This window comes from Petaurus breviceps, unplaced genomic scaffold, assembly GCF_028583685.1.
Source record: "Petaurus breviceps papuanus isolate PSGF00001 unplaced genomic scaffold, PetGlider_PUasm1.0 178, whole genome shotgun sequence".
Taxonomy (NCBI): domain Eukaryota; kingdom Metazoa; phylum Chordata; class Mammalia; order Diprotodontia; family Petauridae; genus Petaurus; species Petaurus breviceps.
Window position 1 is genome coordinate 6,595,202 of NW_027185777.1, and position 25,013 is coordinate 6,620,214.

Here is a 25,013-nt window from a genome sequence, read left to right on the forward strand (position 1 = left end):
TTCTTTATAGACTTTCTAGATCTCTGTACAATAAAAGTTTAATTCACCAGAATGATCAGGGCACTCAGAATACTTTTTTTGTTGTTGTTGTTACTTGAGTCTAGGGTGGTACAAAGCTCTTGATGCTCCAAACCTTTTTGGAGAATATTTCTCAAAGTGTTTGGTCCACTTTCCCATCTTAGCAATGTAAACATAATCTCTTCAAAAAGTGCTTTTAATTCTTATAGAACCTCAGGGGCACCACTCTAGACATAAATTCTCACTGTATACTATTGTAAATAACAAAAACCATTCAAAGTGAGGGTTAGGGTTTTTTTTTTTAAGGTTCTGATCAATTGAGATTCCAGTTTAACAAATTTTTATGCTATATGTGTCTCTATGACTAGCTGTTTCTCTCACACCAACATTCAAATTAGGATGTACAATTATAGAAGCAATTAACACAGGGCTAACATCATCTGTTATCCATCACCTGCAACATGTGAGAGGCTGTCCACAGCAGGGATCTACAACTTATTAATTTATTTTTATTTTCTGACAACACTGAGATCAGGAGTAAGGCAAAGCTTGGAAGGAATTTGTCTGCCAGCTAGGTTCCCCTTCTACCTTAAGAACACACAGCCCTGAAGAGGGTTTAGCTAAGAAGCCATGGCATCACCAGCTGTAGGGTGGAGAGCCACCAGGGAAGGTGTGCAAACATTTTATGACGCAGGTCTTTGTGCTGGCTGTGCCCGTTGGCTCAAATGCCCTTCCTTTTGGATTCCTCCATCATCTCAAGCATTACTCTCTCCATGGAGCCTTTCCTGATCCCCCAAGCTGCTGGTGTCCTCCACTGCCCCAAACATTACATATATATATCCTATTTATACTGACATATGTATAAATCAAATGAGTATGTAAAGCATTTGCAAAACAGCTATTAAAATACTTTCATTACTGTGCTGCTTCCATTAGATTCTAACCCCTTCCCCCAATGGCAAGGACTGTTTCACTTCTTTTACCCCAAGTGTGCAGAATGGGGAGAGAAACAAACACCTGTTGATTGATTATTTGGGGACCCATATTCTCTCCTTGAACTTTCCCAGTAACACTAATAAACCTGACTCAGGCCATCAGAAGAGCAGATAGGCCCCAGAAACTTGCCCATGAACACTATGACTAGCTTTTTGTCATAAAAAAAAAAACTTTAAGAACAGAAGTTCCCCTTTTCCCGTTGCAAGATGTCTTATGAAAACCATCCACAGAGAGAACCCTCACCATAGCTATGCCAGCAGGTAACAGCCTAACAGCAGAGAGAACCCTCACCATAGCTATGCCAGCAGGTAACAGCCTAACAGTTAGATTTACTCAATGGTGGGTTGGGCTTCCTTGGGAATACGGTAGGTTCTCCCTCCTTGAGGACTTCAAGCAGATGCTACATGACCAGTAGGTCAGTGTGTAAGTGTGGAGATTCTTTTCCATTAGGTAAAGAGTTTTACTAATGTGATTCTGTGCTGGGGAACCAATCCGAGAAATGCCTCTGAATCTATGAAGGTGCTAAGGTTTATCCAAAGCTAAAACTTGAACCAATAAAGTCACCTCTATCTAGAAATTAAGCCTTCAGAAATAAACACAGCTACAAAAATGGCAAGCCATTAGTAAGCCCAGACTGGAGAAGGCAGGATGGCACTTTTGAATCTGGAACCACAGGACCTGGATTCAAATTCTTACTCCATTACTCAACTACCTGAGTGACCTTAGACAAGTCACTTAACTTCTCTGTTTCCACCACTGTAAACTGAGAAGATGGGACTAGATGGTTGCAAAAGATCCTTGCAGCTTTAAATCTATGATCCTGCAGGAAAAAGAGGTACTCATCCTATCAGGCAGCCAAACAAAACCATGGGAATAATCTAGTGTATTGGAGCCAGTCTCCAGGGGAGATCAGCAAGGAGGCAGGAATGGATACAACTGATGCCTCGTTGTTCAAGAAGAAGGCTAGCCAGCCCTGGGTGCAGATTCTGAAGAACAGAAGAGCCTAGATTTTGTAGGCTATTACCAGAGACCCTGAATCGCTTCTCACAGTGAGGCCTTTCTTCATTCGCTCAAATATTTATGAAGCATCTACTAGGCAGACAACATCGCACGAGGTGCTAAAGCAGATGCAGAAATAAATAAAAGGTTTAGAAGTTTACAATCTATTAGAAACAATAAAACACATACACAGGTCATTAACTTTATTATTATTGTTGTTATAACAGTAACAATGATCTCGGTGTGTTTTATCAGTCCTAACAGATTAGAAACTCCTTCACAGAAAAACATTATAACAATAAACCTTTGTGTCAAGATTTCAAGTTTATAAAGCACTTCACAGGCATTCTTATTTGCTATTATAAAGTAAATATGCTGTATGCCTAAGAGAAGTACAGCTGCCAGCTGACCAGAGGAGGGAGAGATCAGGCCTAGTGGGCTCATCAGGAGACACCAGCCTTTGAACTGGGTCATCAACAAGTGAGAATGGGAGAAGATTCAGGGAGAAGCATATTAACATCTCAAAACATCAGTAAATATTCATTAACAGGTCCCAACATTCAAGTCACAAACAAAAACAAACAAAAAATTCAATTTCCCCCCCCCCCATCCACTTAAAATTTCATTATGAATGGTCACTTGATCACCTAACAAGCTATTACCAGCTTTCAACATGGGATCACAGTTCTAGAGCCAGGTCTATAACCTCCCTGGTTCAGTCCCAGCAGATGAACAAAACGAAGGTCAGAGAATGGCAATGACCCACCCAAGAGCACACAGGTAGCTAAGCAGCAGAGCTGGGATTTGAACCCAAGAAGCCAGCATGGCAGAGCAGAAAGAGTCCTAGATTTGGAATCAGTGGACTTGGGTTTAAATCTCAATTCTATTACCTGTGTGACCTTGGGAAGATTATTCAACCTCTCTGGCCCAGTTTCATCATCTGTAAAACGAAGGGCTGGACTAGATGACCTTTAAGGTCCTGTTCAGCTATAATGATCCTATAACTCCTATTCAGCATTCTTTGAAATCAACCTGAAATGAGTTATTATTATTGTTATTACCTAACATAAAACATCATGGACAGGAAAAGGAGTCCAAGTACATTTTTTTGCCTGCACATCTGAAAAGAAACTCACAATTTTTGCAAGGTGTGTGAGAATGCCTCTGCAGAAGCAAGCATCCTTTCAAACAGTATTTATTGCATACATCTCCCTTTTGTAATGCAAGGTGGCTGTTCATGCCTGTACTTCCTGTCTGAGTGTTTCCATCAGCAGCAGAACTTCTGCTTACGTTGTTCTTGGACAGCATGAACCGCAGTCTACACTTCTTCCTTGAGTTCCCTGGACCACTGCTTTTACCCCATAGGAAGACAGGAAACCTCCCCATGTACATCCAGTGAAATCTGGAATCTTAGTTTCCAAAATATTTGCTCTTTATTGAGCTAATCTGAATTATTCAAGCATGAAGCAAAAGAAAAACAGTACTAGAGATTTTCTCATCAAAATAATATGAAGACATCCTCAGAACCCTAGTCTAAGGGAGGGTGGGGGAGAAGAACCCACATGTACAAAAATATTTATAGCAGCTTTTTGTAGTGGCAAAGGATTGAAATTGAGGGGATACCCATCATTTGGGGAATGACTGAATACACTGTGTTATATGGATGTGACAGAATTCTATAAGACATGATGAGTAGATGGATTTTAGAAAAACCTGGAAAGACTTACATAAACTGATGCAAAATGAAGTGAGCAGAACCAGGAGAACACTGTACAGAGTACAATAATCAACTATGATCGACTTAACTCTTTTCAGCAAAACAATAATCCAAAACAATTCCAAAGTTTCAAAATAGGAAATGATATCCACACATAGAGAAAAAACTGATAGAGTCTGAATGTAGATCAAAGCATTACTATTTTCACTTTTTTCTTGTTTTTTCTTTTCTTTTTGACTAATACGGAAATATGTTTAACATGACTGCACATATATAATCTATATTAAACTGCTTACCATCTTAGGGAGGAAGGGAGAAAATTTGGAACTCAAAATTTTATTTTAAAAAAATAAATGTTGAAAAATTATCTTTACATGTAATTGGAAAAATTGAAATACTATTTAAAAGAAAAAAAAATTCAAGAATGATAGGCAAGTGGTAGCAATATATCCAGAATTATGGGATACAACAGAATAGGAATGTGAAGAACTTGTGTAAATAGACTGCCCCAAAGAGAAGAACAACAAAACACAGTTCAAGAATTTAAAATTATGAATAAATGCATATCATGCCAGTCAGTAAACATGTATTAAGTGCCTACTATATGCCAAGCACTATGCTAAGTGCTGAGTGCCTGAAAATCTCTTGCTAATGATGAAAGAAGAGTTGATAACTTTTTTATATAAACCAAAATTTAGGAACATCCTGCCTTGGAAGCCATTTTTTGCTAAAGATGATCTCATTTTCTCCAAACCCCTGGAGTGCCTACTTGATATAAGAACTAGAAAGAGCTTTTTAAATGTTTCAATTATAATAAAACTTCAATAAAGATAATTGAATGGGGAGGGAGGACGAGAAGTTCAATTTTGCTAAGTAAACCCTTTATAAGTAATCTAAATTAAGAATGCTTAAAATATTAAAGAAAGTAATTTTTAGCCCTTCTGGCTCTTCAGGCACATGCTTACATACAAACAATGAGCATACTCATTACAACATTGTATCTATTCAGGAAGGCAGTTCTGGCAGGACACAGACTGTGTACAACCTGAAGTGAAAAGGCCTAGAGTGAGATTTTGTTTCCTATCTATCCTGGGACCACCAGTAAGCAAGGGAGCTTTAAAAATTCGTGGAAATATCCTGAGACCTTGGAGAGGTACCACAGGACCTCGGGTCAGCTCAGTGGCTCTGGTTTTTAAGAAGGGGGCACAAAGATAGATTCTTTAAACTACAGGCTGGTGATCCTGCAAATTCCAGAAAGCTTTTCTTAAAGGAATTGGTTGTGAGAATTTAGAAAGGGCCACCCTGGGTGAGCAGAGTCACAGTCATAGATTTAGATCCAAAAGGGTTACAATGGGGCATTGAGAAAGTCTCCTTTTATCTTCACGGAAAAGAGAAAGGAATGGGCTAGGTCATAGTATGGTTAGTAGATTTTTTTAACTGGTTTAGGGTATAGACCCCCAAGGATGGTGATAAATGCATCAAGATCTAGCGATATCAAGAAACATCTCTATTGTGGTGTCACAGGTCTCTGTCCATGGCCTCATTTTCTCAACATTTTTAGCAATGATTTAGATAAAGGCATAGATCAATTTGTCAATCGATAAGTATTTATTTAGCACCTTCTGTGTGCAAAAGTACAACTTTGCACTGACAGAAAGTTGGGAGTGATAGCTAACATGTAAGCTGACAGAATGAGAATCCCAGGTGTGGGCAGGGTGAACAGCAGCCCAATTCAAATAAGATGGAGCTTATTCTATCTTATTGGCTCTGCCATACCAAGAAGACAGTAGGCTCCAAATGGCACTGTTCATAGGATCATAATTTGGAGCTAGAAAAGACCTTGGAGATTTAGGAGGTTATCAAGTTCAACTCATTTTACAGATGAGACAGTTAAGGCTCAGAGAGGTTAAATGCTTTATCCAGACTCACTCACCTCTTCTAGTGTTGGGAGCATGGAAGCAGAATGCTTTGAACGTGGATTAGGCAACTTCCTGAGAAAATGCTTCAGGCAGTTGCAAGGCAGTACCCCTAGGGCTCTACACCAAGTTTATTGTTATATGATTCTGACCTTCTGCTGTGCCTAGTGTCCCAGAGGAAGTCTCAAAGGCACCTATGAAACCATATCTTCCTAATGTTCTAGGAGAGGATTTCCCTGAAAATGAAAAGTCCTTAATACCATTAGATTTCCCTCAAACTGATATAGGCAAACCAAAAAATTTACTGAAAATGAATGATAAAGGGAAAACCCTTTTGACATTTGCAACAGTATTAGGAACCACACTGCAAAATGACTAAAGAAATGATTAGCTTGTGACAGGGAAGTCTCTTTAGTGCTAACCATGATGTACAAAGCTGTCTATGAGAAAGCCAGGGCCTCCCACAGAGTAGGCATCTCTCCACCTGCCCTTTAGCTGTCACCAGGAACAGAGACATTCAAAGGTGGACCACATTTCAAAGACCAGCTAATCTACCTCCCTTTGGAACTCTCCCCTGCAGTTGAGCTATCCTAACAGGTGGGTGACTGAAAATTCTAGCTAGTCCCCACCATGTTTCATAAATCCCCATCTAGCCAACTAGCAGGATACCATGCCTACCCAGCATGGGCATTTTGCCACCTTTGCCCTGCATCTTTAGACCTTCTTCAACCTATCCTTGGGTTCTGTGGACCTTTTGTTGAGAATTTCTGACCTAAACCAAAATTCTGCTCCTTGGTTACCAGGCCCCAGAATGTGTTACACGCCCCTCTTAAAATATCAGCAACTTGAGAGTAGGGATGGTTTCACTTTTGCATATGCATCCTCAGTATTTAGAAGTACCACACTACCTCTCCCAAGTAATTAATGAAGATGTTAGGGTTGCTCTGGAGACCCCAAAATACCAACATGCCGGGTCCTGCTGAATAAATTAGACTCAAGTCTTCTCTCAGCCAAAGAAAAGTAGAGTTTATTAAAAGTTCGACTGTATTAGACACAGAGTAAGTCTGTGCTAGGTTATTCTATGGTATCCTCACATAATGGAGACAAGATGGGGTCTTATATTCAGAAGGTTGTGGGAGGAATCTAGGGGTGGTCTAGAGGAGGAGTTTGGGGAGGGTCTTCAGGAGGAGTTAGTGAGGTCATGAGTGATTAAGGGTGGGCAGGTGCTGGAGGCTACCTGGAGACTACAATGGTGGGCTAGGCCAGTTCAAGGATGGATTGATATTTTCATAGGCTCAAGGGGTGGGAAGTCTAGTAACAGAGAATGCCAAACAGAGGTTTGGGCCCACAATGTAAGGCTTATTGACTCATCAAATAAGATGATTTAATCAGAGTTTAAGGGGGGCTCCCAGAGCCCACACCTCATCAATCAATGCTTGTTTGCTTGATTTACTCACTCTGGATGGTTCAGAGACTTCATTATTACTGGTTGTCCCTCCAATAGATTCAGACCACAAAATCATCACACAGATCATTAGACTAGTTGTATCTGGGTGCCTTTGGTTCTTCTGGCTGATTCCTCCTAGAATCTCCACTTTAGGGAGGATGCCCAGGCCAGTTAGGCTTTTGATGGGGTACAGGCTCTGGCAACTCCCTTAAGCTCTGACTGAGTCTTCCCATTTGATGAGGCATTTGCATGAGGCCATAAGCCTTTCATTGTGGCTCTATCCCTCCTTTGTCCAGAAACTTCCCACCCTCAATCCTTCCAATACCCAAATCTTCAAGTGGCCTCCAACAGCTTCTCACCCATTTACTGGAGTCTGACCTCATTGGCTCCTCCTGAAGACCCTCCCCAAACTCCTCCTCTAGATCACCCCTAGGTTCCTCCCACAACCTTGTAAAAAAGACCCCATCTTGTCTCCATGTGAGAGTGCCATAGACCTAGCACAGACTTGCTGTGTGTCAGATGATTCTGGCCCACTTGTCCAATGCAAACGTCACAGATACTGAGACTCCTTAAGAGTGTACCCATTATGATAAACTTTGCTTTTCTTTGGCTGAGAGAATGCTTGAGTCATTCATTCGGCAGGACCCAGCGTGTTGGTATTTTGGGGGTCTCGAGGACCCCTAGCCCTATACCTCATCATTTTATAATAAACCTCTTCAATTTCATTCCTCTTTTGTTTGGTTGGCTTGCTTTTTTTTTTTTCATTCTTCTTCAATCTGTACTCCAGACTCTAGACTTTCTCTACTATGCCAATGATACCTCTTCACCCAGGAAGTTCACTCCACCCCAGGACTTAACACCTGTGGCTTGGAATCCTCCACCCTGTGGCCTCTCCCTTGGATAGGCTGGTTCCTCTCAGCCAGACCAAACAAGTTTTAATCCCCTCCAGGCTGCCCTCCAGGGCATTCCTCTCCAGACTTTCTCTTATTATGCCCCAAGTGGTTACCTTCATTTCTCATACCAACCCCTTCTAGCTTCTTTTTATGTGCAGTCTTTCTCCATTAGAATATGTTTCTTTAGAGCAGGATCTGTTTTTATTTCTGCTTTGAACTTAGTACGAAGCCCCATAATAAGTTCTTAATAAATACTTGTTGATTGGACTAGGTTGCTTCAATTTATCTGCCTGTTTGGGGACTGTTCCTGCCCTGGATTCCCCCACTGCACACATACTTCCTTTCTCTAACACTCAGGTTATGGCTTCTTGAGGGTAGGGCCCATGTCTTAGGGCCTAAGACTTAGACTACCCTTCCTCTCCCCTCTTCTCTCTCCCATAGTGCCTAGCACAGAGCCTCGCATAGTAAGGCGAGCACTGGCCTGGCAGCCAGAAGCCCTTTTGCTTCAGTCCAGCCTTCTCAGCTTACTAGTCATGTGACTCAATTCAACTCTTCTAGCTTCAGTATCTTTACCAGTAAAATGGGAATGATAGATAATATGCTTTATAGTGCCTACCTAACAATGTTACTGTATGCTTTGTAAACCTTAAAACCCTATGTAAAAACAAGCTATTATAGTCAGGGAATTCAACACTTATTATTGAATTTTGAAATTTTCAGTTGTGAAATTCTACGTGTAAAAACAATTGTGCCTTCCCTCCCATTTATCCTGTTTGCTTTTTTCTATATTTGTTTACAGGTGGTCTCCCCTATTAGACTGTAAGTTCTTTGAGGGCAGGTAACTCTTTGTTCCTCTTTGGATATCCCCAGTACTTAGCACAGTGCCTGGCACATTGATTCTTAGGGATAAGACCTTCCTGGTTCATACCAGGGCTTGGGCACAGTAGTTGGGCACAAGCTAAGAGATCATATTTCCCTAATCAGTTCTGTCTTTGTTTTTCTTTGAAAGCGGACAGCTTTAGTTAATGGAAGAAGCCTAGGATAGGTGTGGCCCAGTGAAAAAACAAAGTTTTTTGGAAGTTTGAAGCCCACATCTGTAGTTCATTCCATTGGTGGCCCCATCACAGCACATGGCTGCTGGTTTCCTGATCTATAAAATGAGGTTAACTCTTCTCCTCACCACCACCATTCCCATGCTCCCCCACAACCAGCCACACACACATGCTAATAAAAAATACCACTGACTTGAAATAAAAGTCACCACAAAGCAACCTAGAAACATGAAGTGTAGGTGCAAGTATCAAGCCCAGAATGGCCTCAGGGTTGGGTCTACAGGTCCCTAAGTTAAAGTAACCAGAAAAACAAGGTTAAAACAACCCCTCCCAGAGCAGAGCTGTTTGTCCCTAGACATCTGTAATCAATTCAAAAGAATAGTAATAACTTTAGCAGGTTTTTATTTCTATCACTTTGAAACTGGAGGAGGAGAAGGAAGAGGGGGAGGAAGAAGGGAAGCAGCAGCAGCACTGGCACCTTTGGAGGCTTTACTTATGACTAACAGTCTTCACTCTAAGAGGGTAACCTTTAATAACAAGTTCTCAACTGGGCCAGATCAACTTTTTACAAATGATTTTGCTCTTTGGCATCCTGAACTTTAGCAAAGCCAGACAAGAGAGCAAGGCACAAGGGAGAGCAGCTACCAGTGGAAGGCAACTTCTATGAGTGAGAAGATAGCCCTCCCAGATACTTGGGGAATGAAGCAAGCCTTGACTGGATTCTTAAAATAGCAAGCATGGATAGGATGCTGGCCTTGGAATCAGGAAAACCTAGCTTTCATCCCATTTCAGACTCTTGCTGTGACTGATGGGACCCAGATCCCTACAAGGTAAAGAGCATGTTTTTGAAAGCTATACCCCAGCCCTGAATTTTCCCACATATTTTCCGAAGCCCAGATCACTAGTGCCTCCCCCAAAGCACCTGGCTCACCCCAGCCCACCTAGATCACCTGATCAGCTTATCAAACATTCCTTTCACTGTAGCTCAGGGCCCACCCCAGCCTATAGGAATATTTGACCACTCCTTAATCCCATCTAGATCACCTAATTAGCCTATTTAGTCCTTTCACTGTACCTGGCCCACCCTAGACTCCTTAATCCCATCCAGATCCTTTCACTATCCCTTTTGTATATAAGCATTAGTCTCACCCCCATTTGGTTGCAGATTCCCTAAGAATCTTGGTGGATACTATTGGTGTTACAATAAACCTTGTCACTTGACTGGAGGTAGGTTTGAGTGGGTGGATTTATCCCAGGCTAAGGGTCCTCTATACCCTGACATTTCAGGGTTCCCAGGAACCCCAAACCACATCATGAGCCTTGGGAATCCAAAACCTCTCTGAGCCTCAGATTTTTCATCTGTAAAATGGAAGATACCACTTCCAGCACACTTAGAATTGTGAGGCTCAAGCAAATTTGTAAAGGTGTTCTGCAAACCTTAAAGAGCTCTATAAATGTTGGTGGTGGTTGTTGTTAATTAAAGGTTTTTGAGCTCCTACTCTCTATTCCAAAAAAGCCACAGTGGTCAAACCCATGGCCCTAGGGCTGCATGTGGCTCATTAAAGCATGGTCTGAGGACCAGGAAATAACCAGGGAAGGATGCAATTACCACTACAAGCTGTATCAAATCATTAAAAGCATTATGTCCTTTGAAGAGCCCAAAATGATAATATAACTGAAGAACTCCAATCAATCCAAAGCAAACATTTTTTGTAAACTAAAAATTGTCAGTGAAACCAATGAGATGTGGTTCCTCTGGTGTTCAGGCAGGCCACTCTTCCTACCTCTAGGTTGATAAGAGGAGCAGACATTATTGTCATCCCTAATTCCTCTTTCTTAAGCATTCACATGACTAGGGCTGTGCTCTGGGTTAGGTGTTAGAACATGAGGCAGACCAAGTTGCTTCCTATTTGGATTTAACATTCTAAGAACAATTGATTGTCCTTGAGGAGAGGAGGAAAGAGGGGGAAAGGAAGGGAAGGGAAGGGAGAAGAAGAGTAAAGGAGAAGAAAAAGGGGAAGGAAGGGAGAAAGGAGAGGAAGAAACCAAATTAGATTTCTTATTGGAATTAGGAGTGATAAATGAATGAATTCCAACAACAAATATGTATTGGGAGCCAATGATGGTCAGAGTACCTCATATAGAGGAATAAGACAGGTTCCTGCCCTCAAGGAGTTCACATCCCGGTTGAAGACCCCTACCCATCTGTATTGAAAAGCAAAGCAACATTCTCACAATTTGATGACATGTCTATGTATCTGTGATCTCATCTTGTCTATGCCTTCCCATAAATCTTTCATGGGGACCCACTCAACAACCTAGGGTCTTCCTTCAGACCAGAGGTTCTCAAATTGGGGTCCAGAGACCCCCCCAAAGTCCCTGAGACTCTTTACAGGAGTCTGCAATGTCAAAATTTTTTTATAATAATGAGATGTTTTCATTTTCATAACCCACACAAAAACCACTTGGGGTAGGGGGGAGTCCTCAACAGTTTTTAATAACAGAAAAGAATTCTGAAACTGCCAAGTTAGAGAAATGCTGCTCTGGATGTCTCAGTCTTTTAACACACTGACTTGTCCATCTGTTATCTGTTGCACATGTGGCACAGTAGCACACCGGACAGAGAGTTGGCCTGGAAGCTAGGCAGATCTGGCTTCAAATCCAGACTGACATAAACTGGCTTGGTGACCCTGGGCACTGCTCCCAGGGGACTCTCTAAGAGGTGGAGAAGGTGCCCGTCCGTCTTCCTTTGGTAGAGGGAGTTTCCTCATTTATATACTGCCTACTATGTGCTACGCACTTTTACAAACATCCCTTTATATACTCAAAGAACTCTTTGAGGATGGTGCTCTTATTATCCCCATTTCACATCGGAAGAAACTGAGGCAAAAAGGTTAAATTGTCTGTCCCAGATGACACAGCTATGAAAAATTCCTGATGTTGAATTTGAACTTGTGTCTCCCTAACTTGAAGCCTAGTAACTCTATCCCAGGGGTTCTTAACCTGGGTTTCATGACTTTTTTTTCCTTCATATTTTAATAACTATTTCCACAGAATTAGCTTCTTTTAAAGTCTTACATATCTTATTTTCTGCATTTAAGAACATTATTCTGTGAAGGGTTCTATAGGCTTCACCAAAGGCAGTTTCCATAGAGATCTATGATGCAAAAAAGATTTTAAGAATTCCTGCTCCTCTAGACCAGTGACATCAAACTCAAATAGAAATGATGCCACTATACCACACATAAGGATCACTGACAGTCACATACTGACTTAGAAAATCATGTATTAATATTATCTATGTTCAATAGTAGAGGCAGCTAGGAGGTGGAGTGAAAAGAGTGTCAGGCCTAGAGTCAGGAAGACCCAAGTTCAAATTCAGCCTCAGACACTTACTAGCTACGGTATGTGACCCTATGAAAGTCACTTGCCTAGGTTAACCCTGTTTGCCTCAGTTTCCTCATTTGCAAAATGGGCTAGGGAAGGAAATGGCCAACCACTCCAGTATCTTTGCCAAGAAAACCCCAAATGGGGTCAAGAAGAGTTGGACAGGACTAAATAACAACAAATATTCTATCATATTTTTATTTCTTTTGTTAACTATTTTCCAATTACATTTTAATCTGGTTGGTCACATTCATCAGTGTCCTGCTTGCTCTAGCCCACCTAGCTCACATGACCTCTCCAACCCCCATACCACTACATTCCCCCCCACTCCCCAACACATCTCTTGTCTCTTAATCCAGTCCAAATATTTACTTGCTCTGAGCCAGTCCCTACTGGTAACCGTGTGCACCCCAGCATGAAGACCTCAAGATAGAAGGGAGCCTGTGTATTTTCTAGATAAGGAAACCGGGTCAGAGAAATCTAAAGTGGCTTGCCCAAATCTCCTAAATCTAGGACTTGATGCCATATCTCCTAACTCTTAGCTAACATTCTTTCTACTCCAGGGTTCTAGCTCACTAAATGTTCTAAGGTACCTGGTGGAGGGCTATTTTAAGAGGAAAAAAACCCAAAGTGTATCTTATCAGTCTATTCTGGCTGATGTGGTTCCCTCTTCTCCCAGGTTACTCATTGACTAATCTTGCTTAGTTAGCTTTCTTTTCTCTGGGCAGTATTGATCTGAATGGAACAAAATCCCTCCTGGGGAAGCTCTGAGTCACAGGGCCTCATTCTTGGGGTTTCATTTCAAAACAAAACTTACTTATTTTATCAATGGCCTGATTCACTGTCAAGATTTTTTTCCTTGAGTTTTTGCTGAAATTAGTTTCCAGCCCCCAGCTATGTCCTTCAAAGATTTTAATCCTTTCACTGTTACTACACATATTCTGATAGCCCAGAGCTTTAGATTAGTCATAATTTCAAGATGCCCAGGAAGAAACTTAGATGTAGAATCAGAAGACCCAGCCTTGAGGCCAGTTCTGCCGATGACTTGTAGTGTTCGTCCTTCGTTTTGAAGAGGACTGTGACATCAGGGAAATGATGACGTGACTTGCAGTTGACTTTGATTTGAGGGAGGGAGGGCTGTGCAAGGTCACCAGCCTCATTTCTCCTCCAGAGCCATCTGGATCTAGTGACCAGATATTCATGAGGACAGACTGGAGATGGCTCAGGATGTAATGGGAGACCCTGACTCTTTTAGGCAAAGTCCTTTTCAGGTTCTCAACTTAGAGTGAGATAATGCCCAATCATGGCCCAGGCTGCCACGGACTAGGTGTGGGATGTTGGGCAAGTTCCTCAGTTTGCCCATCAGTGAAATAAAACTAATCCCTACTTGTTAAGGGGCTATTGAGGCCATCTAATAAGGCTGTGACACATCCGCTCCCTCTAAAAAACAAAACAAACAAAAAAACGTCAATGACTCCCTCTAGGATCAAATACAAAGTCTTTTGTTTGACAATTTAAGCCATTTAAGATATGGCCTCTTCCTACCTTTCCAGGCTTTTTACACTTCACTCCTCACCCTTCCACTGACCCTGACATCCATCACCATTGACCTTGTTCCTTTCACAATGAGCCCTCCATCTCCTGATTTGATGCCTTTTCATTGGCTTTGCCCCCTGCCTAGAATTCTTCTCCCTCCTCACCATGGCCTCCTGGCTTCCTTCAAGACTCAGTTCAAATTCTATCTTCTGCAGGAGGTCTTTCCTGATCTCACCCTCTTCTGAGATTACCTCCCATTTATACCATAGGAACATTTTGGGGGTAGGGCTTGTTTCCGCCTCTTTGTAACCTCAGCACTTGGCAAAGCCTGACTGACAACATGCAAGGGGAGTCATATAGGGTAGTAGATAGGGTGGTTTTAGTGTTATGTTTGCATTTTAGCTAAAAAAAAAAAATGATTTAGAATAACATCTTAGGATGAAGAAAATCACCCAAACCAAAAGATGAGAATATAAAGTTTTGGTTCCGACATATCTTGCCACCTATAGGACCCTAGCCAAGTCAACTAATCTCTCAGGGCACCCCAGTAACTTTCCAAGGCTATAAATGATAGAATCAGGGGATTTTTACATTAGGAGTCCCTTAACTTGATGAAATTAAATCAACCCTCCCCCCACCCCCCAAATATTACTTAGAAACAATTTTCTAAATCCTAACCAATTCAGCTAGCCAATTCAGCTCTGGAAGGAGCTGACTCATAGTTAGTTGGGATATGCCAGCACCAGTACCCTATCCCAGTCACTGTACAAGTAAATCCTGGTCCCATCACTGGCATTTTCAAAATGCATTTCTGGAATGTAGGGGCTCCCCTGAGTGAAGGGGTTGTTAATCCTTCCTCTTACCCTTCAAGACTTACCCATTTAAATTTGTTAAGCTATTAACATCAAATTTCAGCCTGGGAAGCTTGATACTCCCCTTTGAATTTTTGTATACTTAGATAAATCTGCTGAACCAATCAAATTCTTACATTTTCCCATGGATTCTATACAGTTAATTTAAAGACAGTCTTGTTAATACTAATACATCATTCACATACTCACACAATCACACAGGCACAATATGTATATACACACATGTCAATACATACACACATAAATATATGTATACATATAAATCACATATGCAAATAATGTATACAAACCCATACGTATAATCATATATACAGTATTACATGTGTACTGATGTCTACATATTTTCACTTTTTAAAGAATTCAAGTCTTATACGTGTACCAAATTACAGGGCTAAGAAAAATGTTTATGGTAGATTTACAAGCTTCTTGTAGCTACAGGGAGTACTGCTCACAAGGTCAGACTCCCTGGTATCAAAGTGCCCCAGGGAACACTTTGTTGCTTATTGGCCACTGTGAATTTATTTTACCAGTGTTTTTACTCAAATGTTTACTGTTTCTAGTCTCAGAAAACTTCAGTTAGCTGCTTCTCTCTCCAGCCCTCCAAAAAAAAAAAAAACCTTTTCAAGAGAAAGCTGGGTACAGTGAACTCCCAGGGTATAAGAAACACACTTTGTTTAGGAAATTAGGAGCCCCCAAGGGCAGGGCCAAGAAGTGATCAGAGCTTCCTCTTCAGCATATAGTCATTAGTTTCATTCTTTGCCTTTTCAGATCAACCAGTAAGAAGTGGTTAATCACTTACTCTGTGCTAGAATCTAGGTCTTGTCACAGGGGAAAGAGCCACCAGCTGTGGAGTGGGAAAGGAACTGGATTCAAATCCTGCCTAGAATGCCAGAGTGGGCTCCCCGGTGCTACAATTTACTTCTCTGTAAAAGGAGGGAGAGGAATGGAGTAGACCAGCTCACAGTTCCCTTTTAGCTCTAGATCAATAACCTTATCTTTCTGGGTTAATATCACATTACTCCACCCCTACATTCTAAACTCCAGCCAAACTAGCAAGCATACTACCTTCCCTAATCCCAACATCCCTCCCCCCAACCCCTCTCCTACCTCCCTTCCCTTCCTGGACTCTGGGACTTTGAAGTTCCATTACAATAAAGCTCTCTCCTCTAGCAGTTTCTTGGAACAGCCCCAAATGCCATCTTCTGCTGGAGGCCTTTCCTGGTGATAGCTCCAGGGAATGTACACATATGTACCCACACACACAACCTAGGAATTTATGGTATATACCTCATATTTGCTTGTCTGTGAATATTAAATTCCCCCACTTGAATGTGTTTCATAAAGTTGGGAATATTTTGTTTTTGTCTTTTTATCTTCAGTGAAATTAATAAACTGTTTATCAGTAGACTGCTAAGCAATGGAGATATAAATATAAGTGAAACATCCTGCCCTCAAGAAACTTGCATTTTACAAATAAGTAAAAGCAGAATACACTTAATGTCCAATAAATGCACAGGTATAGGGGTGGGAGTCACTAATAACTAGAGCCATCCAGAAAAGCCTACTGAAGGAGACAGACCTTTAAAAGAGGTCAAGTGCTCCAAAAAGCACCAATGACCAGGCAAAGGTAAGGTGGTTAGAAATAAGTATGGGGCACTGCAAGTGGGTCATTTTGACTAAAGCCCCTGACAGAAACAGAGAAATGAGAAAGAGGCCTGTACGGGGGTGAAGATCATGATCTCCATTTTAGAGAAGAGTAAAAAGCATGATACTGTGCCACTGAAGAGTTACAGATGAGTAACAAAGAGTTACACTTTGCAAATGGAAAAGACAGAAATGATCAATGATAGAAATTCTTCAAAAATGCCCATCTTTTCTTAAACATCTTGATTTCTCCTTAATGATTCTAGAAACATTATTCTTTCCAATAGGAAGCAGAATAGCAGGGCATTTGTAACCAACAAAAATGAAAGTGAATTTAGGATGCTGATACCAATAATGTGGAAGAACAGCATTCAAGCAACCCTCAAGGACTTTAGAAACACCTATGTTGAGGCAATATACAAAACCATGGATATTTTGATTACCAACCATTTCTTAAAAGTAACAACACTTTCTTAGCCTAATTCTAATCATAAACTTAAACACATGCTGGAAGTGAAACCTCAAAAGCCATCTAATCTAGTTCATGTAGGAACAACAATCCTTACTGCAATGTACCACACAAATGTCAATGTAGTCTTTGCTCAAAGGGGGAGCTGGGTGACACAGTGGTTGAAGGATTAGTCTTAAGAGTTTCAAGAGGAAGAAAATTCAAATCCTGACTCATACTCTCGTGTATGACCCTATGAAGAGATATGGGCTCTGGGAGCCCCCTTGAGCTCTCCTTTAGTCCTTGAGGTACAGGCTCTGGGAACCTCCCTTGGAATCTTGATTAAATCATCCCATTTGATGAGGCAAGTCTGTTACTAGACTACCAAGCCTCCAACTGGCCTAGCCCACCATTGCTTGTGGTCTCCAGGTGGCTTCTCACCCTTAATCACTCGTTGACCTCATTAACTCCTCCTGAAGACCCTCCCCAAACTCCTCCTCTAGACCACCCCTAGATTCCTCCCACAACCTTCTGTATATAAGATCCCATCTCACACCATGTGGTATGAGAGCCCCATAGAATGCCATAGAATAGTGAGAGCATCACAGAATGACCTAGCACAGACTTACTCTGGTCTAATGCAAGCAAACTTTTAATAAATTTTACTTTTCTTTGGCTGGGAAGACTGGAGTCGAATCCATTTGGCAGGACCCAGGGTGTTGGTATTTTGGGGTCTCCAAAGCAACCCTAACCCTTAGTGGGTAACCTCTTCACCTGGGCAAATCATTAACCTCTCTTGTCCTCACTTTTCTCAACTGCAAAATAGGAATAATAGCCCCCATCTCTCATCTTGTTGTTAAGGATCAGAGATAATGTACACAAAATGTTCCTCAAACCTTAACAAGATATATAAATGCTATATAAAAAGTAAAGCTATATAAATATATATAACTATATAAATAAAATCACTAATGAGGATGAAAATGGTGACGATGATGATGATGACAAGGCCTGCGGCTTCTAAAGAAAGCCCATCTCACTTTGGGATAACACTGATTGTTAGGAAATGTTTTATTCCACAAGACTAGATCTTCTTCCACGTACAGATTCCTCCAAGAACAAACCAAACAAATGGAATCTTCCTTCTAGAAGACAACCTTCCAGGTTAGAGAGGCCAGCCAACTCGCCCCTTCCCAGATGAAATCTTAAGCTAATCAAAGATCTCTGGTCTCTTCAACCTAATGCTGACATCGACCACCAAGAATTACCAACAAGTATGTAAGTATCCACTGTGTTCCCGGCACAGTGGATAAAAGGACTAAAATGAAACAAAATGTGCCTGAGTTTACATTCCAACAGAATCATTTGTGAAGAAAAGCACTAATGTGGGGGGAGGGGATCAGGTTCCAACATGGAAATATGGAAATACTGCATTTCTGGGCAAAGACATGGAGAGATGGAATCTCATGTGTGAGCAGCAGCAAGAGGGTCCATTTGGCTCCACTTAAAAGTACACAGAGAGGAATCACGTATAATAAGGCTGAAACAATGACTTGAGAAAGGCATCTATTTGATCATAGAGGCAAAAAGGAGCCACTAGACTTTAAGAAAGGGAATGTCATAGTTAGGCCTGAGCTTTAGAAACATCATTTGGCAGCCAAATGGGGAACAGACTGGGAAAGGGAGAGACTGGTTAGAAAGACCAATGAGGAGACTGTACAACAGCCCAGGTGGGAAGGGGATGAGGGATTGGGATAGGCTGGTGGCTTTGGGAGTGGAAAGAAGGGCAATGTAAACATTGTCATGTAAGGAGAATAAATGGGACTTGGAACCCTACTTAGATTTGTGGGCTAAGCAAGAGCAAGAAAAGTCTAGTTTTGCAAACCTAGGCAGACAAAAGCTTGACAAAAAAAACGGGGAAGTCTGGAAGAGGGGTAGCTGTTGAGAAAGGATAAGAAGCTCTCTTATGGACATCTCTGACTCCTGGCTTCCTTCCAGTCTCTGCTGAAGTCCCACCTTCTGCATGAAGCCCTTCCCTCTGAGAATGTCTCCAATTTAGGCTATCTCTTGTTCCTATATAGCTGCCCCCTTAGACTATGAACTCATTGAGAGTAGGCCTTTTCCCCCCCAAGTCTTTCTTTGCAATCCCAACACTTAACACAGTGCCTTTCACAGAGTATGTACTTAAAGCCTTGCTGACTGGACAGGCTGGGTTTTCAAAACAGTTTAAAATGTCCAACAGGGAGGTGGTGATGTGGGATTGGCACTCAAGAGGCAGACTAGGGCTGGAAATAAAGGATATAGGCTACAGCTGATAATGGGATCCATGGGAGCTAATGAAGTCACCAACAGAATATGATAAGAGAAGAGAAGAGAAGAGGGTAGCAGACAAAACCTTGGGGCATACCCAGTCAGACAAAAAGCATTCATTAATTGTCTACTATGAGCCAGGCACTATGCTAAGGACTCCGTTAGGGGATGAAATATGAATGATGACCCATCCAAGAAGACTGAGAAGGAGCTCTCAGGTAGAAAGAGAACCAAGAGAGAGCAGTGACATGAAAACCCAGAGATGAAAAGAGTACCCAGGAGAGGGGGATCACCAGTGTCAAACACTGAATTGAGGTCAAGAAGGATGAGCACTGAGAAAAAAAAATCAGATCTGACAATTAAGAGAGTATTGGGAAGTTCTGCAGAAAGCTGTTTTAGTTGAGTGATAAGGTCAAAAGCCAGTCTGCAAAGGGCTGAATTTCACTAATTCAGACTGGCCTCTTGCCAATCTAGCTTTAATTAGTGAGATTTTATTGTAGTATGCTACCAGAATATTTGGATGGGCCAAAGCTATGTAAAACCACATTTTCTGTGGAAAACAAGGCCCCTGAAATAGTTTGATTCAAGTATTTTATAACTCTACTGTGGGTTTCAACTTACTGGAGAGAGCCATATTGTTCACTGGAAAACATCCTATAAATATTTCATAATTCATTCATGTACTCTAGGCCTCAGCCACAATTAAAAAAAAAACACATTTTTAGTTATCTCACAGAAAGTCTATAAAAATAGGAGAAAAGCAACATCTGTGGCATATAAATTTAAAATTTCCATTGCATATTTTCTTCTAATTTAAGGCACTACTTTCATATACCATAAAGTATCAGAAAATAAAAGCTCAGGAAGTGACAGAATAATTCCAGGCCACAGGGGTTCCATTTAGTAAATGACTCCCCTGCCCTAGCCCACTAGACTCAGAGAACACACCCCTACAAGGTGAACCATTTACTTCTGATTATCCCCAAAGCCTCACTATTTGTTGCTTTCTGGAGTTGATGGAGAATGAAGAGAGTAAGTGTAAAAGATTGTCCCATCTTTTAGCCTCACACCTCAAGTCAATTGGAAAGAAAATCTTACATTTTTACTGAAAAGTATTGTATGTATGATAGCCAGATGAAAGAAAACTACTCTATTTTCCACTTAAACTCTTATAGGTGAAAGAGTCATGGATGTCACAGATAGCTTGGTATGGGAGAAGAAACATAGAATCTGGAGTTAGGAAGCCCTGAGTTCAAATCTGAATCCAGACATTTACTAGCCCTGTGACCCTGGGCAAGTCACTTAATTTCTCTCAGTTTCCTCAGCTGTTAAATGTGGTGTTTGTGAGCCTCAACTAAGATAACACGTAAAGCTTTGCAAACCTTAAAGCATTACATAAATTTGAGCTCTCCTTATTAGCTGGGATCATAGATATTACTTCTTCAAACTGAAAATGGGGATAATAATACCTATAATATATATATAATACATATAATATAATAATAATACATAATACCTTCACAAGACTGGTTGTGAGGCTAAAATGAAATCATACAGTTACAGGTTTAGAGCAGGAAAGGAATTTAAATATCATCTAAGCCAACCCTCTCATTTTATAAATGAGGAAACTGAGTCCCAGAGCAGTTCAGTGCTTCAACTAGGGTGACTGAATAGAAAGCAGTGTTGGGATGTGTTGCTACAAGTTGTTATGTGTTGCTATTCTAGATCTCCCGTTTTGCCAGCTGATTGAATGTGGACAACTCAGTTTCTCACAGACTCAGTTTCTTCAAATGTAAAATGGGGGGGGGGTGTTAAATAATTCTTGTACTATTTTCTAGCTCACTGGATCAGAGAGGAAATGCTAGGTGAACCTTAAACACTGAATAAATCATCAAGCTAGGGGTCATCTAGTTCAACCCCAATATTTTACAAATGAGGGAACCAGGGCCCTAGGACTTTTACACTCCCCTCCCAAAATGGTACAAAAAGAGTAGTAACTTAGAATTTTACCCAACATCTCACACCTTAATAGGCTAGCAACTAATTATCTCAATTCTATTTTTTTTCCACTAGTGACTGATATGGCTACCTTAACTGCTCTCAGTTAAAAGTTGTTAGTCTCCTGGGCATTCCTTCATTTTTATTAATCAGTGAGGTATGAAAAGACCCTGCTTGAAGAACTACTTAGAATTTTTAACAGATTGCTCTGAGACCCTCCTTCAGCCCATTGCAATGATTCCAGGGGGTGGGAGGAGTGGGCAGAGAAGGAAGCAAGAAAGTAATTTCTCAATCAGCACACAGATGGGTAATCCTTGGCACCCCTGGTACTAAGACCAAGTGTTGTGTAAGCAAAAAGGAGGACCTAGGTAAACTGTCCTAAAGCAAACACCCTGACTAAAATATCAAATAAAGTACATCCAAGAGATGAACAGAATATTAAAAAGGAGGTCCCAAGTGAGCAAGAGAGAGAAGTAAAGTCCTCTCTAGTGAATGGTCATTGCAAAGCATGAGGGCAGCCCACAGCATTGACTTTAGGCTCCCACAACTTATTGTCTCCATGTGGCTATTTATTTGTAGGTAGCCATCATAACCAAATTCCCATGACTTCATAAGTATAACCAGGCTCAGGATCACCATAGCATTTCCTTCCCTGTCTTGGAAACAGAAATTTTATGGACTTCCGTAACAGTTACATTAGTTAAGACCCCACCTTGCCACACAAACCCAAAGAAGAGGAGAGAGATACACTTGTCAGTTTCCCCTGAATTTTTCATTTTGTATTTTATAGACATCTCAATGTTCAGACCTCACTCTTGTCTAAGCAAACGTCCAAGACAGTAAAATGTCATGTAGATTCCCTCCCCTCCACCACATACACACACACATTGACACATAGACACAGACACACACATATGAAAGCATCAAACATTTGGAGAAGCCTGTGTAGAAGGAGAATCCCAAAACCACCTCTGACTAAGACTTCTGAAGCATGTTTTTCAAGCTGACCCACTTCCACATTCGTCATATTGGTTCACAAAATCGCACTTCTCAGTGCAACAGTAATTGTTCCTTGCCTTCTAGAGAAATGCAATACATTTAAGACTTCCACCCTCACCCCCTATCCTCATGTCAAATTGCTCTATCAGCCTGCCTCAGAAAACAGGCCTGGTCTGAGATCCAGTCTGTGTCTAACCTGAAATAATTTTGGTCTCTCTTAGGAAAAAAGAAGAGGAAATCACATCTACAGGGTGACAGGAGGAAAGTTAAAGAGAAAAAGCAGAGCTCTGAGCAAGTATTAAATACTTTACACCCTTTGACTGTTGATATCAAATATAAGCTTTGTAAGCAGGATATGGTGAAGTCCGTGGGAGCTGCCCACAAGACTGAAGACCTTCTTCTAAAGACATGTGAAATGAGGTGAGAAGGGCCTACCCTAAATACATCTATGCACAGACAGGCTCCACAATGCAAGCCTGGACTGTTCAAAAGGCAAGCTCAGAGCGTCCTAGAAAGAAGGGCAGAATGGGAAATTGAAAGATTGAAGCATTTTCTGCGAGGGAAATACCTAGCATCCGTGCACTGCTTTCTTTGTATCCACAGCACTTAATTCACAGAGCTTAATTCAATGCTTGTTGACTGACTGATTGACCCCTGGTTCAAGGACTTAGCCCAGTAAACCGGCAGCATCCTTCCCCACGACCTTCTTCTGGGTAAGGGTACTTCACCATTGTCAAAGAAGGTAGAACTTTCTATAGTTCACCTCCAGCCAAAAGCCAGAAACAGTAAGACACCAAGGCTTGAGGGTGAGGGGCATGAGAATAGGGGAAAGCAAAGAGGAAGAATATGTGGACGATTCATTACAAATAAGGCATTTGCAGCAGAACCGAAGATGGGGGCTGACCACAAAGGAAATGGGATTGATTCATTCTCATATTCATTCTCATTTTCGTTCTGTCTCTCTCTCTGTCTCTCTGTCTCTCCTTTCTATCTTTCTTTTTTGCCTTCAGTTCCCACGAACTGAATCACATGCTGAGAGCTGCAGCAAGCAACCTTCCCCCAACCCCCACCTTCCCGAGGGATAGATAAAGACGCCCAGCCAGACACCCCCCCCCCCTTCCCAGGGCACAGGAAAGAACCCCGGACCTGAGCCCCGGCGGCCCTGGGGCAGCCAGAGGCAGCTTCTGTGCTGGAGCCAGGGCAAGAAGAAAGGCTCTGCAGTCAGCTGGTGACAGCGGGGTCTCCCATCCGCACCCCACCCCATGCATGCACACACACATGCACATACTCACACATGCATCTGTACGCACGCCTCCAGGAGCCGAGGATTGGCTTCCATGGGGGGCTAGCTGGGCACAATGGTCCGGGGCCCGTCCAGCGCACCAGGCAAACAAATGCACATTAGACAGCTCGCCCTCCCCCGCCGCCGACACGTTCGCAACGCACTGGCCGCGGCCACCGTCAGAGCCACGGCCGTCTCTCTGGGCTCGGCCCGGCCCGGGGGCCCAAGGAGAGACCCCCCCGCTGCAGCAAGGACTGCGGAGGAGGTGGGGGTGGGGCCGGGAGGCAGACACAGAGACACAAGCGCACACACATAGACACACACACGCACACGCACACACGCACACACCCGCCAGCCCGGCCGCCCGAGCCTCGGCCAAGCTGGGCACTGGCAGGTCTGGCGGCCGCCCCGGCCCCGCGCCCCGCCCGGCTCCCCTACCCGCGGGCGTGCTCCGTCTCCTCCTCATTGTCTCCGTCGATCCCGCAGGTGTCTTGGTCGTCGAGCTCCAGGCTCTGCTGGCTGGCGGCCGACTCGCTGTCCTCCGCCATCGCGGCGAGCGAGCGACAGGGCGAGGACGAGAGGAGGCGAGCGCGGAGCCGAGGAGAGCAGGGAGTGACAAGGCGGCGGCGGCGAAGGGAGCACCGCCCGTGGGAGTGTGAGCGCAGCCCGGGCGCGGGCGCGCCCGAAGCCGCCAGGAGCTCCCTCTAGCTGCCGTCCTCCTCCTCCTCCTCCTCCTCCCCCCCCCCCCCCCCCCCCGAATTTGGGGAGAGCTTGGGAGAAAGCGCGCGCACACGCGCCCTGCGCCCCCGCCCCCACCCCGCAGCCCCCGGGCCCCGCTGGCGCACGTCGGCTCCGGAGGGGGCAGTCAGTACCGTCAGGGGGGGCGCAGAGAAACCCGCAGCCTGAGTGAGGGGCACGGGCCAGGAGCCAGCCCAGCCCGCAGGCAGTACGCCTAGGCAACTCCCCCTCCCTCTCAGTTCCCGGTCTGGAAAATGAGGCGAGGGGGTGGGCTAATGAGAAATCATCGCAATTCCATTTAAAAGGCTCCAAAGTACAGTCCTCCCAACCCAGCTACGTGCCAGAAGAAACCGAGGCACAGTCAGTCAACAAGCATTTATTAGGCGCCAATTATAGTAGACGCTTAGAGGTACAAGTATAAATGAATACCTTTCCTCTTCACAAAGAGCTTACCTTCTAATTGGGAGACCAGAAGTACACACATCGTAATAGTGTGGCGTTTCATAAAATCCCTCAAAATGCAGCGCACTGAGACTTTGGGGACAGCCTGCATAAAGGTAATAAATACAAAATATAGGCAAAGTAGTGAAATACCAGGTAGTTTAGGAGAGGGCAGGAGCAGAGGTCATGTGAAGTTAGTGCAGGAAACAACTTCAATCCAGGGTTTTCTGATTCCAACTCCAGCACTACCCCACCAGTGCTAGCACCTTCCCTCTGAGAGTATTTTCCATTTGTGTGTGTGTGTATGTGTACCAATATAT

The 25,013-nt window shown here is 42.8% G+C and overlaps 1 protein-coding gene across 2 annotated transcripts in view; it reads right to left on the reverse strand.

Moving 5' to 3' along the window:
• NMT2 (N-myristoyltransferase 2) overlaps positions 1-24,255 on the reverse strand; it is a 94,486-nt gene extending 70,231 nt beyond the window's left edge. Inside the window, exon 1 of one of the 2 annotated variants that reach the window (XM_069086236.1) lies at positions 23,953-24,255. In XM_069086236.1, the coding sequence (XP_068942337.1) occupies positions 23,953-24,062 (110 nt within the window). In that variant the 5' untranslated portion in view covers positions 24,063-24,255. The remainder of the gene's footprint in view (positions 1-23,952) is intronic. The other variant, XM_069086237.1, reaches the window with a different exon arrangement.
• Positions 24,256-25,013: the final 758 nt, after the last annotated feature.